Source organism: Cervus canadensis, chromosome 7 (genome assembly GCF_019320065.1).
Source record: "Cervus canadensis isolate Bull #8, Minnesota chromosome 7, ASM1932006v1, whole genome shotgun sequence".
Classification (NCBI taxonomy): domain Eukaryota; kingdom Metazoa; phylum Chordata; class Mammalia; order Artiodactyla; family Cervidae; genus Cervus; species Cervus canadensis.
The window spans coordinates 59,063,258-59,078,354 of NC_057392.1; the positions used below are offsets into that span (position 1 = coordinate 59,063,258).

Here is a 15,097-nt window from a genome sequence, read left to right on the forward strand (position 1 = left end):
AGGTCTCTAAGTTTCTCTCATAAATATTTAGTGGATTTTTGGCAGTTAATTTCTATATAGAACTCAAAGTGGCTTTTATACGTATACCAACTTGTACTGAGTGACCTTGCTAATTCCACTGTCAGCAAGACATCTTCCCCCAACCCCTAGTGATTCTGAGACTTCAAGAAACAGAAGGAAGTCCTCAGAAAAAGTTCAGACACTCTAGTTCTGTAGATGCAAGTATAAGCTATTTATTTATTTGGACACACGGCACTGCTTGTGGTACCTTAGTTCCTCAACTGGGGACTGAACCTGCCACAGAGTGAAAGCACCAAGTCCTAACTACTGGATCACCAGGGGATTCCTGTAAATACAATCATTTAATCTGGCACTCAATTACAAAATCATATAATCAGTACTTTCAGGTTGGGATAGCTATTTACTGGATAGGCTCTCTAAGACTTACATATAATAGCCCCAAACTGGAAACAAACCTAATGTCCACCAACAGGAGAAAGGATAAACAAATTTTGGTCTATCCATCCACCCCTACAGTGTGGAATACTACTTAGCAACAACATGGCTGAATCTCAGAAAACAATGAGTGGGTGAATTAAATCAGACACAAAAGAATGCATGTGCTTCCATTCACATAAAGTTAAAAACAGACACAACTAATCTATCGTAATAGAAATTGAAACACTACAGGGGATGGGAATTTCTATAGTTTGAATGGGATGTTGGGTTCATGCATTTGTCAAAACTCATCAAATGGTATGCTTAATTAAAATCAAAACAGAAATGCTCTGGTCCCAGTCCAAAATTAACTGAATCAGAATCTGTATGAGGACTATGATATATACCTGCTACTGAGAAGAGATGCTGGTCTAGATTAGCATCTTTCATCATGACTGACATACTTCTCCTGTAAGAACTAATCAGTAAATACTTTAGGCTTTGTGGGTCATGTGAACTCAGCTGGAATGACCAAACTCTGAGGCTGCAGTGCACACACAGACAACATGTAAATGAATTGGCATGGCTATGTGCCAATAAAACGTTATTTAAAAAATGAGCAGCACACTGTAGTCAGCCAACCCTTGCTTTAGATGGTCATGAAGTTTCAAATCCATCGCTTCCCAAGACTATTGTGAGAGATCCTGGAATGCCTGAAAAGAAGTATTTCAAATTCTGACTGCACTGCTTTCTAGTTTTCTAGACTTGGGAAGTAGAGACTTAGTATTTCCAAACTTCAGTTTCCTCACTGGCAAAATGGGCAATAAAAGCTATTTTTAGGTACTTTGATCATTAGTGATATATATATACACATAAATATATATATCACCAAGCAGCTAGCATGGTACCGGGTACATTTTAGACTCTTACACAAGGTAGCTATCATTGTTGTAGATGTTACAGAGTGTCAAAATGTTTTGTTCTAACACACTGTACTCTCTCCATCCAGTCAAAAGTCCTAAGTGTCCCCACTGCCAGCTGCCAACATCTGACCCTAGCTACAGATCCTTTACATAACTGTACACCCCAGGTGAGTCCCCTTAATTGGTCTACTCGCCCGAACAAGCCCTCTTGAGTCTTCGTCTCTACTGTTCCCTTAATCTGGCATGCCTCTCCATAGTAAAAAATGCTTCACTCTTAAAGTTCTGGTTAAAATCTGTGTCCTATACAAAGTGTTATCGACCTCCACAACCCCTCATGTTCCCTGAACCACACATCCTAGACTGAAATATTTCAGCATTCATTTTTCAGATCATCTACTGTGCATTTATCAATCACTGCTTGCTGTCTACTGCAACTCTCTTTAACCTGATTATAAATTCTTGGAGGGCAAAAACGATGCTTTACACATCTCTGTACTTCCCTCAATGAAGTCTAAATATAAACACCCTACGTATTTTTGAAGCGACTGATTCATGGATGCTGAAATTCAAGGGAGTCTTATGATAGTAATGTCTTGCATAAAACTTCTGGGCAAACATATTGTGGGAAATGACATACCTTTTGTAACAGCTGCTGGAACAGGGCTGGGGACAACTGGAGTTGGGGCGGCTACAGGCAGAATGGCAGGCGATTTGCTGGTAGAAAATGACTGAACCACTAACAGGGAAAAGAGGAGGGGAGGATATAAGAAATACAGAAATTATTTTAATGAAGATAATCTCTCTCACAGGTGACAGCTCTACTGTAGATGACTAGCACAAAAACAATTTCCTTGTAACAAAAATGGTAAGCTCCTTGCTTTATACACAGATTTACAAGGTAGGCTATTTAGTATTAGTACCAGGGTAACTGAGCTGTTCTCGTCAACTGTGGAAATGCAGGCTTGGTCACTAACCCCAGAAAGTAAAAACCCAATTGACCTGTACTCTCATAAATGTTTAAGATATACTCCCCTGCTCAACTTTAGAAATGACCAGTTATTTAGAAGTCAATGGATCACTTGGGTTTTACTTTCAGTCCCAGAGCTGGTGCCAGGGACTATGGTGACAGCTCAAGGGCAGGCTGTACAAGGCAGGAGTGGCCACTAAAGGACAGACCCTCCAGGCAGACAGACTCAGAGACAACCACACCCCACAGGTGAAGGACTCACCTTTATTCACAGGCATCAGTATCGTCTGCACACCTCCAGATGTGTTTACACTGAGTGGTTTGAGCTGGCTGGGGATCGTCAGGACAGCCTGCTGGGGATTGGATTGACTGGAGTGAATCTTTAACAACCCTAAAATAAGTTGGAAGATAAGGCCAAGCTGAAGATCAGATGCTTCCTTAAAGTTCCTGCCCTCTTTAGCATCCACATTTTCTCACAGCAGGACGTTCTTAGGACATTTACTCTTTCAATAAAGAAAGAGCCAGAAGCATGAGGCAATGGATGAAGTATGTTTCTCAATGAAACAATGATGCAACAGTAATGATTTGTTTTTACCTTGCTATCATAATACAAAAATTTTTGAAAAAGTGGAAATAGAAAAAAGCCACCGAGTCCTACTGCAGAGACAACCAGTTCATCATTTTGAGACAGTTTTTCTCTGTGTTAGTTTTCTATCACTATTTGTTTTACATACAGCTGTGATACATACAAACTGGATGTAAAATGTTGTATTTTCATTTGGATAATTATCATTTTCCTACTTGAAAATCTTCTCTGGCTCTGGTCTGCCTAGAGTATGTTTCCAAAATTAGTCAAAGCACTCGGAGTCCATTTTAATCTGGTCCTAATTCATTTACATCTCCTTCACAACATCTCTACATATCTAATACTTCAATCTATGTACTCACCAGAACTTGTTTCCTATCTCTGTGCAGCCTTTATTTTTCAAACCAGATAGTCTCCACTTAGTTTAGAAAGGTTCATCCTCTCCTACTGCTTTAAAGCAATTTCCATACTCCCATTTCCATCATAAAACTATTCTAGGCATTCAGAGGGCCAGTAAAAGAGTGACAAAAAGAGTACACAAGAAGCAACATAAATGCATGTTATAATAAGAATAGCAACAAGAGGCTAAGGATACTTTAAGGCACTGGAATGCAGTTCGATTTAAGAAAAGGAATAACCTCAAATACTTTCAAGAACAAAGCCTTAAATAAATAAAATCATTCTCTGGAATCAGTGAATGTTAGATCATCAAGCAGTAATTAGTTACTGAGATGTGCCCCCCACTCCAAGAGTACAATTACCTGGTTTCTTCATATTTTAAAAATTCTTATTTCTATTTTAATATTACATGCTTATCCGTTGAAAAGTTACAAAGGACTGAAAGGCATATAACTAAAAATAGCCATCCTTTGCTCTACTGCCCTGTCTTCATCTTGTTCACAGGTAGCATCCACTTTTAACCTGTTTAATTTAATCTGTTAACCTGTTTAATTCTTTTAAAATTGGTCTTTTAAAAGAATGTGTATATTGTAGGCCTTGATTCAATTTGATGTAACATTTTAATGCTACACACCGACTTACTACTAGGGTAGATAAGCTTTAGACCCTATCTTCCCTCTCCTCCAATAATGGCCTCTACTGATCCAAAGAATACCATGATACTATGATTCCATTTCATTTTCTGGAGTTAAAAATTTTCCTCCTTTTCATCTGCTTATTTAGTTCTCTTTCAACAACATACTAAAGTCTTCCCATGTCCTTCAAAAACACTACAAACCTCCCCTTAATACAGAGTTCTCCATGTGGTCAAAACCTCTTAAATAATTTACACTTCCATTTTTAAAGTCAGAGCTATCCTTCCCAGGGTGCTCTGATCTGCTCCATCTATACTGCTTGTTTCTAGGCCTGCAGCAAAGGCCTCAGCTGCAGAGCATACTTCATAGCTAACCCTAACCCTTTGCCTTCCTTCTATTTTTGTCCTTTTTCCTGGTCTACATCTCTTAACTCTGATGAAACATATATTTTAATTATGCTCTGAGACAGAGTCATAGAAAATACATTTGAAAGGCTGCCTGTCAGAAAATATCTACCCTCATACTTAGTAAAGACTGGGCCAACTGCAGAACTCTAGACTACAAGAATTCCCCTCTAAAATTCTGAAAGCAATATTCCAGTTTCCAGTACTGCTACTGACAAACCCAATGATAATGTAATTACTAAACTTTTCTGTTTACTTCTGGAACTCCTTTTAGTCTGATGTTCCCAGAGGTCCCTAATATATCAAAGTTTCTTTCTTAGTTTAGTGTCTACTTCTTGGTCTGTCCCCTGCTTCCACCTTGTGCCCCAGATTAATCTAAATGCCATAGCCAATGACTCATTAAAAGATAAAGGCAGCTCATGTTACTCCTTAGTGGAAGACCCCTACAATGGCTTCTCTTGAAGTAAAAATCAGTATTTTTACAATGATCCACAAAGGCCCTATGTGATTTGACCCCATCACTCTCACTTTACTTCCCAGTACTCTTTCCCTTGCTTACTCTGTTCCAGTCATAACGAGAATCTTGTTCAAAATAGTTTGTAATGCACACACAAAAAATAACAAAAATTATAAAGATTATACCTTAATTAAAAACAACAAGAATCCACACACACAAAATTAATGGATAGTAGAAAATAATGAGTCTCTTATGAAAATATTATATACAGCTTCATCAGCAGTATCTCAGGAAACCAGAACTTAAAGCAAGGAGACTTAATTTACTGCATGTTAAAAATCAGAAAAAAAGAGAGGGCAGTCATTTCTTACAATAGTAATTCCTTCCACTTCTATAATTTCTACTCCAGGGTTAATACACTACCTCTTTAACATTCAGTTAGCAGAGAACAAGCACTCCTCATAAAAAAAAAAATTGGTCAATCTTAACTGAGGGGTAGAAACCATGGGAAAAAAAATGAGCCTTAATGTTTTGGTACTTAACCATCCAAAAAGCAAATGAAACATAGGGTCTTGATTTGGAGTCATGAATGGAACTTATATGCAAAGTACATCATGTGAAATGTTGGACTGGATGAAGTTCAAGCTAGAATCAAGACTGCTGGGAAAACTATCAGTAACCTCAGATATGCAGATGACACCACCCTAATGGCAGAAAGCAAAGAGGAAGTAAAGAGCCTCTAGATGAAGGTGAAAGAGGAGAGTGAAAAAACTGGCTTAAAATTCAGCATTGAAAAAGCTAAGATCATGGCATCCAGTCCCATCACTTCACTGTAAATAGATGGGGAAAAAATGGAAATAGTGACAGACTTTATTTTCTTGGGCTCCAAAATCACTGTGGATGGTGACTGCAATCATGAAATTAAAAGACTTGCTCCTTGGAAGAAAAGCTATGACAAACCTAGACAGCATATTAAAAAGTAGAGACATCACTTTGCCAAAAAAGATTCATATCGTCAAAGCTATGGTTTTTCCAGTAATCATGTATGGATGTGAGAGCTGGACCATAAAGAAGGCTGAATGCCAAAGAATTAATGCTTTTGAACTGTGGTGCTGGAGAAGACTCTTGAGAGGCCCTTGGACTGCAAGGAGATCAAATCAGTCAATCCTAAAGGAAATCAACCCTGAATATTCATTGGAAGAAATGATGCTGAAGCTCCAACACTTTGTCCACTTGATGTGAAGGGCTGCTGACTCATTGGAAAAAGACCCTGATGCTGGGAAAGACTGAAGGCAGGAGAAGACAACAGAGGATGAGATGGTTGGATAACATCACCAATTCAATGGACACGAGTTTGAACAAAATTCAGGAGACAGTCAAGGACAGGGAAACCTGACATGCTATAGTCCATGAGGTCACAAAGAGTTGGACACAACTGAGCAACTGAACAACAACAATGGAATCTAGTGATAATAGTAATAACAACATGGTCGGTTCTCCCTTGGGCTGGCCCGCTGTTCTAACAGTGTCTCCCACTCTAATAAACTTTATTTCCCTCTCATTCTGTCTCATATCTGCAAATTCTTTTCCAACCTGAGCTTAGAGCACGACATTTTTGGTGGCCCGTACAGGGAACCTGGGGTCTCTTCCCCCACCTCCTCACTTCTCCTTTCTCATAGGGACCCTCTGCCAAAAGGCAAATGCCATGGAAGCAACTGAGGAACTCTGGCCAGGGTTACCCTCTGGTGCGTTCCAAAGGCCCCACTGCTCACTGTGCCCCAGCAGCTGCCACCCGAACGAGTGAGGGTCTCTCTTTTGTCTTCTTTCCAGCTGAGGACTAGGCCAACCAATATTGTGTGGGCATGGGTCAGGCACTTAAAAGCCATTAGGGCACCTGCCACATGAAGACTCCCTTGTGAGGATAAGAGGGACATGGAATGGATCAGGCCACAAGGGCATCCGCCCCCGGCAAGACAACTTCTGTGCAACGTGTCAGGCACAAAGTGGTTGAAACAAAACAGAGACCATTGTCCCCTGGCCACCACCTCCCTTATAGGATTTAAGGCAGATTCCTCAGCCTTAAAAAAAGAAAAAGAACAACAAAAATATCCTCATGAGAGGTAGAAACCATGGGACAAATAAACGAGAATTTCCACAATCTTTTTTTTGTTAGTTTTGAAAATACCCAAGAGTTGTTAAGATGATTTATTTAGACTGAAGAGCTCACATGCCTGTGCTTTTATTTTAGCAAACTATATGCAGTAACACGGAAGAATATTCACAATCTTTATCCAAAGGGACTAGGGCATGTGTTGTTGTTTAGTCGCTAAGTTGTGTCCGACACTTTAAGACCCCATGAACTGCAGCATTCCAAACTTCCCCATCCTTCACTATATCCCAAGGTTTGCTCAAATTCATGTCCATTGAGTCAGTGATGCCATCCAACCATCTCATGTCGACTCCTGCTCCTCCTGCCCTCAATCTTTCCCAGCATCAGGGTCTTTTCCAATGAGTTGACTGTATGTATGTGTATGTATTTATGTATGTTTCTCTGTATGTACATATGTGTCTGTGTATGATATATGTTATTGTTGAGTCACTAAGTAATGTCTGACTCTCTGCAACCCCATGGACCGTAGCATACCAAGCCCCTCTGTACTCCACTATCTCCCCGAGTTTGCTCAAATTCATGTCCACTGAGTTGGTGATGCTATCCATCTAGTCCTCTGTTGCCCCCTTCTCCTTTCTGCCCTCAATCTTTCCCAGCATCAGGGTCTTTTCCAGTGAGTCGGCAGTCCTTTGCATCAGGTGGCCGTATTTAGTAGTATAAATAGCCTGTCAAAGGAGGTCAGATTTTTCTCTAAAATAGTTATGGAGAAGAACAACAGTAAGCAAACCTTTAGTTTTCACAGCTTTTTGAGTTTCAGAACTGTAGATAAGGGAATGTGGACTAACAACAATGATACTAAAAATGACAATAGAGCAATTATTTATATAATGATTACTACATGTCAGACAGTACCCTAGGCAATTAACTTCATGAGGTAAGCATTACGCAATCCAGCTTCAGGATTTGTTCTCTAGCTTACCCAAAGAAGTAAAAGGCAACACTTTTCTGGGGCCATGCAGGATGGGCGTGGAGACAGGATACATTTTACCAAACCTCAAGCATGTCATTCTGACACTAATTAATATAATAACCACTGTTAATCATGTCTTGGAGTCAAAATTTACGTCTTTACATTTTAAAATTTTACATTTTATGTACTTTATGAAAGCACAAAGAGATGTATGATGTTTTGCCATGAGCTCCATTCAAAACTGATGACAAATACCCAGAGGAGTTCCAGATGGCTGAAGTTTTACTATATCACTTAAAAATTGTTATTCAATCCATAAAAACATTTCAGACTTGAAAATTTATACCTACATTTTAAATAAGAATACTTCATCTAGAAGGTAGTTATATGAAAAATGCTTCCAAGTTAATGGTTTTTAATCATTTATTATACAAAATTAGGGGAGGCTTAAGACCTTCCAGAAATATTCTAGACCAGAGAAGGGAAAGGGAAACAAAATGATGATACAACCGACCTGATACTGTGGCCTTTCCAGAGATGGGGTTTGGTGTGGACACCAGGGATGTGGCGCTGATGACAGAGGGGGCAGGAGCCTTGCAGGATCCCACGGTGGCCTGGCTCACACACACTTGCTGCTGTCCGGAAGTTTTCATGACAGAACCCACAGTAGATGATGAACCAGGAGTTGTTCCTTCCGACTGCTAAACCATAGAACCAGAAATAACAAAAATTAAGAAGAAAGTAGTGTAACTTACTTAGAACAGTGACTGTCATGTAGCACACCCAAAATATTAGCTAGTAGCTGTTATTAACTACCTATCCAATGTCATGCCATGGAAAAAAATTGCTTTTTTAGTTTGGCGGTTCCTATGCTTTCAGACTTCATGGACCAGGACATTTTAAAAATTTTAAAATGAGGACGTATTATAGGATTGCCACATTAAGAAATTCACCATCTATTATATCACTTTATAAAAATAAGGTCCGTCTAGTCAAGGCTATGGTTTTCCCAGTAGTCATGTATGGATGTGAGAATTGAACTATAAAGAAAGCTGAGCGCCGAAGAATTAATGCTTTTGAACTGTGGTGCTGGAGAAGATCTTGAGCATCCCTTGGACTGCAAGGAGATCCAACCAGTCCATCCTAAAGGAGATCAGTCCTGGGTGTTCATTGGAAGGACTGATGTTGAAGCCTAAACTCCAATACTTTGGCCACCTGATGCGAACAGCTGACTCATTTGAAAAGACCCTGATGCTGGGAAAGATTGAGGGCAGAAGGAGAAGGGGACGACAGAGGATAAGATGGTTGGATGGCATCGCCAACTCAATGGACCTGAGTTTGAGTAAACTCCGGGAGTTGGCGATGGACAGGGAGGCCTGGCGTGTTGCAGTCCATGGGGTTGCAAAGAGTTGGGACATGACTGAGCGACTGAACTGATTGACTAATAAAACAATATTTCAACTTATCACCCTCAATTGGACATAATCTCAGAATGTGAAAATGGAATAGTATGACTTATTAAAAACTCACTATAATATTTTAAAGTTTATCATATTTTTCAACAAACATCTATACAGAGCACAGTGTTAAATATTAGGGTCCCGAGATAAAAGCCCTCGAGGAGAGGGTTACCAGACAGTGATGAAGGATGCAGCAGGCAAGGGTACAAGGCAGCATGACAAGTGAGAGGGTTATTCCTTCAGCCTAGGGATAGGGAGGGAAAGCACTGGGAGCACGTTAGGGAGATCTTCAAGACAGGAAAAGGGGGAGATAAGCGGGTCTTCCCTGGCAGGAGAGAGCAAGCAGAAAGTCAGAGGGGTAAGAAAGAACATATGTTCAAGGAACTGCAAAGTAGAGTGGTATGAGTAGGCATGTGAGGAGAAGCAGTAGTTGCAGGAGGTGTGAAGCCTGGGAAGTGAGCACCTTGGAGTGTCAAGACAATTCAAAAGGGAAACAGACTTTTCAACAAATGTTGCTGGCCAACTGGATACTTACAAACAGAAGAATAAAATTTGGCCCCCTATCTCATACTGTATACAAAGGCTAATTCAAAATGGACAAAGAGTTAAATGTAAGGGTCAAAACTAGAAAACTCTTAGAAGAAAACATAGGCTTATATTTTCTGACTTTGGGTTAGGCAATGGTTTCTTACTAGCATAAACGTAAGCAATGAAAGAAAAACTGATAGGGGACTTCACTAGTGGTGCAGTGTTTAGGAATCCACCTGCCAATGCACAGAACATGGGTTTGATCCCTGTTCCAGGAGGATTCCACATGCCACAAAGCAACTAAGCCCATGTGCCACAACTACTGAGCCTGCAAGCTGCAACTACTGAAGCCTGCGTGCTCCAGAGTCACACACCTCGACTAGTGAGCCTGTGCACCTAAAGCCTGTGCTCTGCAACAAGTGAAACCATTGTAATGAGAAGCCCGCACACTGCAACAAAGAGTAGTCCCTGTGTGCCACAACTAGGGAAAGCCCATCCACAGCAACCAAGACCCAGTGCAAAGAATCCGCCTGTCAATGCAGGAGACATGGGTTCAATCCCTTATCTGGGAAGATGCCACATGCCACAAAACAACTAAACCTGTGAGCATGGCCACAACTACTGAGCCCATGCATTAGAGCCCAGGATCCACAACTACTGAGCCCGTGAGCCCTAGCACCCGCACTCCATAACAAGAGAGGCCACAGTGATGAGAAGCCCATGCACCGAAACTAGAGAGTAACCCCCTGCTCTCCACGAGAGAAAAGCCTGCACAGCAGTGAAGACTCAGCACAGCCAAAAATAAATAATAAAAATTAGTTTTAAAAAACTCCATTAAAAAGAAAAACAGGTAGAAAGAAAAACAGGACTTCATCAAAGTTAGTTTTGTGGTTCAAGAAAGTGAAAAGACAGATAAGAGAGGAGAAATTTTTGCAAATCTGGTAAGAGACTTGTATCTAGAATACACAAAGAGCTCCTACAACTCAATAATAGAAAGAGAGTAAATAACCCAACCAAATAATGGGCAAAGGACCTGAATAGACATTTCTCCAAAGAGAATATATAAATGGCCAGTAAGTATGTGAAAAGATGCTCAATATCACTAGCATCAGGGAAATGGAAATCAAAACCACAGTGAAATACCACTTCACACCCAATACAATTGCTAAAACAAACAAACAAAAGCGCCAAACAGAAACAACAAACATGGACAAGAACAATTATCAGCAAAGACTGGAAAAACATTGAACCCTCATACATCGCTGGTGAGAATCTAAAACAGTGCAGCTGCTTGGGAAACCAGTTTAGTAGTTCTTCAAAATGTTAACTGTAGTTACTGTATCATCTAGCAATCCTTCCTAGGTATAAAGACAAAATAAATGAAAACATAAGATTATATAAAAGGACTTCCCTCATGGCTCAGCTGGTAAAGAATCCACCTGCAATATAAAACTTGTACACAAATGTTCATGGCACCATTAATCATTATAATCAAAAGGGGAAAACAACCCAAATATCCATCAACTGATGAATGGAGAAACAAAATGTGGTATATCCATAACACTAAATATTATTCGGCTATTAAAAGGAGTAAGTACTAACACATGCTATAAAATGTATGAACCTTGAAATTATGCTAAGCAAAAGAAGCTGGTCACAAGAAAGTAGATTAGAAGCTGCCTAAGACTTGGGAGAAGAAGGAAATGGGAGTGACTACTACTGGGTACTAAGTTTCTTTCTGGAGTAATAAAAACAAAGTTCTAGAATTAGGTAGTAGTGATGGTAATACAACCTTGAGAATAAAAACCACTGAACTGTACACTTTAAAATGGTGAATTTTGTGGTATGTGAAAATTTGAATTTTTTTAAAAAAGAGCAGTTAGTGCGCCCATTAGTGTGCCTGATGACTAGCTTATGTTTTTTTTTTTTTTTAAACTGATTTTATGCTTCATTATGATTTTCCACTATTGTGCTGCTTCTCACCTGTTGTGCAGGTCCATTTGCTGAGAGGGCTACAGCTGGGGAAGTGGCAGTTGTGATAACCCCTCCTGCAACTCTCAGCATTGTGGTTCCAGGTTTTGAGAGCTGGGATGTAGCTGGTACAGACTTCAATGTGTTATCAGATATTTTCATTAGAGATGCCTGTCCCCCTGGGGCTGCCTGCAGAGACAAAACAGGTTGGAGTAATAACGTTACCCTGGTTAACAGGCACAATTCAATCTTTGCCTACATATGCCCCCCACTCCCCATAACACATCCCCAAGAAAGCCTTGCTAATCAAAACTATATGAGGTATTTATTTGTGTACTTTTCAACAAACTCTCAAGTTTATGACCTTTTAATACAAACGTTCCTTTATCCCTGATGTAGACCAAGTAACGGAGAAGGCAATGGCATCCCACTCCAGGACTCTTGCCTAGAAAATCCCATGGACAGAGGAGCCTGGTAGGCTGCAGTCCATGGAGTCGCTAAGAGTAGGACACAACTGAGCGACTTCACTTTCACTTTTCACTTTCATGCACTGGAGAAGGAAATGGCAACCCACTCCAGTATTCCTGCCTGGAGAATCTCAGGGATAGGGGAGCCTGGTGGGCTGCTGTCTATGGGGTCACACAGAGTTGGACCCAACTGAAGCGATTTAGCAGCAGCAGCAGACCAAGTAAATGAATGTATTTGCAAGTCACCGTTTGGCAACTGTCCCTTCAATGATAGAAGACATTTGTTACTAAAAAACTGAGCCCAAAGTACTCCTAAACATAACACATAATGTTTAGACATGAAAATCTAACCAAGGGCTAGATTTAAATGGGTAATTTAATGGTGCTAGTACAGGTGTAGCATTTAGCATTTGAGACTTGTTCAACAAATTAGTTTTAGAGGTTTAAGTCAGGGTTCAGCAAACTTTTTCTATAAAAGGCATGAGTAAGCATTTTCAGTTGTGCAGGTTGGTTAAATTATTGCTTGGAGTTATGACTAGAATCCAGAAGTAGTACTCATGACATTAATCTGTATTGGGGTCTCACACAAATTAAAACCACAATGAGATATCACTTCATACTCACAAAAATGGCTAAAATTTAAAAGAATGATGATACTCTGTGTTGTAAGGATGTACAATAACTAGAACTCTCCCACATTACTCATGGGAGAATCAAATGGTACAACCACTTTGATAATGACAGATATAAAACTATCCATCAGTTTCTTATACTTACCCTGCGACCTAGCTGTTCTACTATACAAATGATCTGTACAAGAATGCTCATAACAGTGTCATTCATAAGTCAAAACCTGGAAATAACCCAAGCATCCATCAACAGGAGAGTAGAGTCAAGCAACGAAACATTACTCAAGAATAAAAAATCAAAAATCAATACACACATGGATAAATCTCAAAAGCATTCTGTTCAACAACAGAAGCTAAAAAAGACTATGATTTTATTGAGATGAAGCTCAAGAACAGACAAAAGCTACTCTATGGTAATAGAAATAGAAAAACGGTGATAGAAAAAAGTGGAATGAGAAATGAAGGTTATGTTTTAGAGTGATGGAAATGCTCTAAAGCATGATTGGGATAGGCTTGAAAGAGCACAGACATCCATCCAACTCACTGAGCAGTACACTGTGATGTGCGCATTATTCTACGCAAATTATACCTTAATAAAAAGCAACAGCAAAGGTCTTAGCTGTGGCAGAACAAAAAAGAAAGTCACTACATTCGGTGCAACATGAGCAGATTAGAAGAAATCAGCTAAGATTTTAAAGAATTCTGGGGCCTCATATCTGTTTAACATAGCAAAGAGCATCTGATCAAACAGAATTCAACACTAAAGGAAACCAAATGCTGGTAATCTGAAAAGATCAACAAAACTGATAAACCTTCTACTAAAAGAGAAGATATGTAATTATTAAAGTCTAGAATGAAAAAGAGGACATCACTAAATAACCTACAGACATTAAAAGGATAATGAGGGAAAATCATGAACTAGTTTGTTTTAAGAAATTCAACTACTTAGATGCAATAAAGGGCTTCTCTGATGGCTCCGACTGTAAAGTATATGCCTGCAATGCAGGAGACACAGGTTCAATCCCTGGGTTGGGAAGACCCCCTGGAGAAGGGAATGGCAACCCACTCCAGTATTCTTGCCTGGAGAATCCTATGATCAGAGGAGCCTGGTGGGCTACAGTCCATGGGGTCACAAAGACTCGCACACGGCTGAGTGACTAATATACACACACTAAAATACACACACACAGATGTAATAAATCAGTTCATTTAAGGATATAAACTACCAAATCTCCGTAAGACTAAATAACCTGAACAGTCAGTCATATGTGTTAAATAAATTGGAACTGTAGATTAAAACCTTCCAAAATTTAGAAAAGCTCCAGGTCACTACAGTTTCACTGGTATATTCTGAATAGTTAAGAAATAATACCAAGTTGACATAAATTCTTCTCCAAAAAGTGAAAAGAAGGGAGGAGTTTCCAACTCATTTTATGAGGTCAGTACTACTCTGATACCAAAATCAGACAGAAATTACAATGAAAATTACTGACCAATATTCCTTGGGAAAATTCTAGACAAAATGTTACCAAATCAAATTCAACAATACTAAAAGAGTATTTAAAAATATCACAACCAAGTAGGTTTTATTCTAGGAATGCACGGTTGTTTTAACATTTGAAGTATCAATGTGATTCACTTTATTAACAAATTAACAACAACAAAAAAAGAAAAACCACGTGATCCTCTCAATAGACAGAGAAAAAGCATTTGACAAAAATCTCATGTGCTTTGAGACTGCTGATCTACACACAGATACAAAAAGTGCATTATTTGTTGAAAATGGTGTCACACTGTCTACACCTTCTACACTTTGTTTCATCTGTTAAGTTTTTGAAATTTAGTTGTAGATTCTCCTACAGATGATTATGATACCCCTCGCCCAGTTAAAATTCCCTGTCATTACTCTTCCGCCTATACTAAAGAAGCTATAGAAACATACACCAAGCTTCCTATAGCATTTACTTACAATATGGATAGTGTGGCTGAAATAACCTGTAACACTATTCAGAATCTCTGATACAAAGTCCCTGCAGAGAAATTTTCAGAATGAAGGATCAAGAAAATCTTTGTTTCTTCTAAGAAAATATTATGTGGTTATTTTTCTTCCTCTCACAAGTAGTGTGAATTTTACAACTGGTCATCTTATTTAA

The 15,097-nt window shown here is 39.4% G+C and overlaps 1 protein-coding gene across 7 annotated transcripts in view; it reads right to left on the reverse strand.

The window, feature by feature from the left end:
• YEATS2 (YEATS domain containing 2) overlaps positions 1 to 15,097 on the reverse strand; it is a 97,023-nt gene that overhangs the window by 12,113 nt on the left and 69,813 nt on the right. For all 7 annotated transcript variants that reach the window (XR_006270368.1, XM_043473584.1, XM_043473585.1 and 4 more), the window contains 4 exons: positions 11,861 to 12,037; positions 8,404 to 8,590; positions 2,591 to 2,719; positions 1,999 to 2,097 (listed from right to left, as the gene is read on the reverse strand). Coding sequence is in view for 6 of the 7 variants with exons in the window: in XM_043473584.1 (XP_043329519.1) it covers positions 1,999 to 2,097; positions 2,591 to 2,719; positions 8,404 to 8,590; positions 11,861 to 12,037 (592 nt within the window). In the remaining variant the exon portion in view is untranslated. The remainder of the gene's footprint in view (positions 1 to 1,998; positions 2,098 to 2,590; positions 2,720 to 8,403; positions 8,591 to 11,860; positions 12,038 to 15,097) is intronic.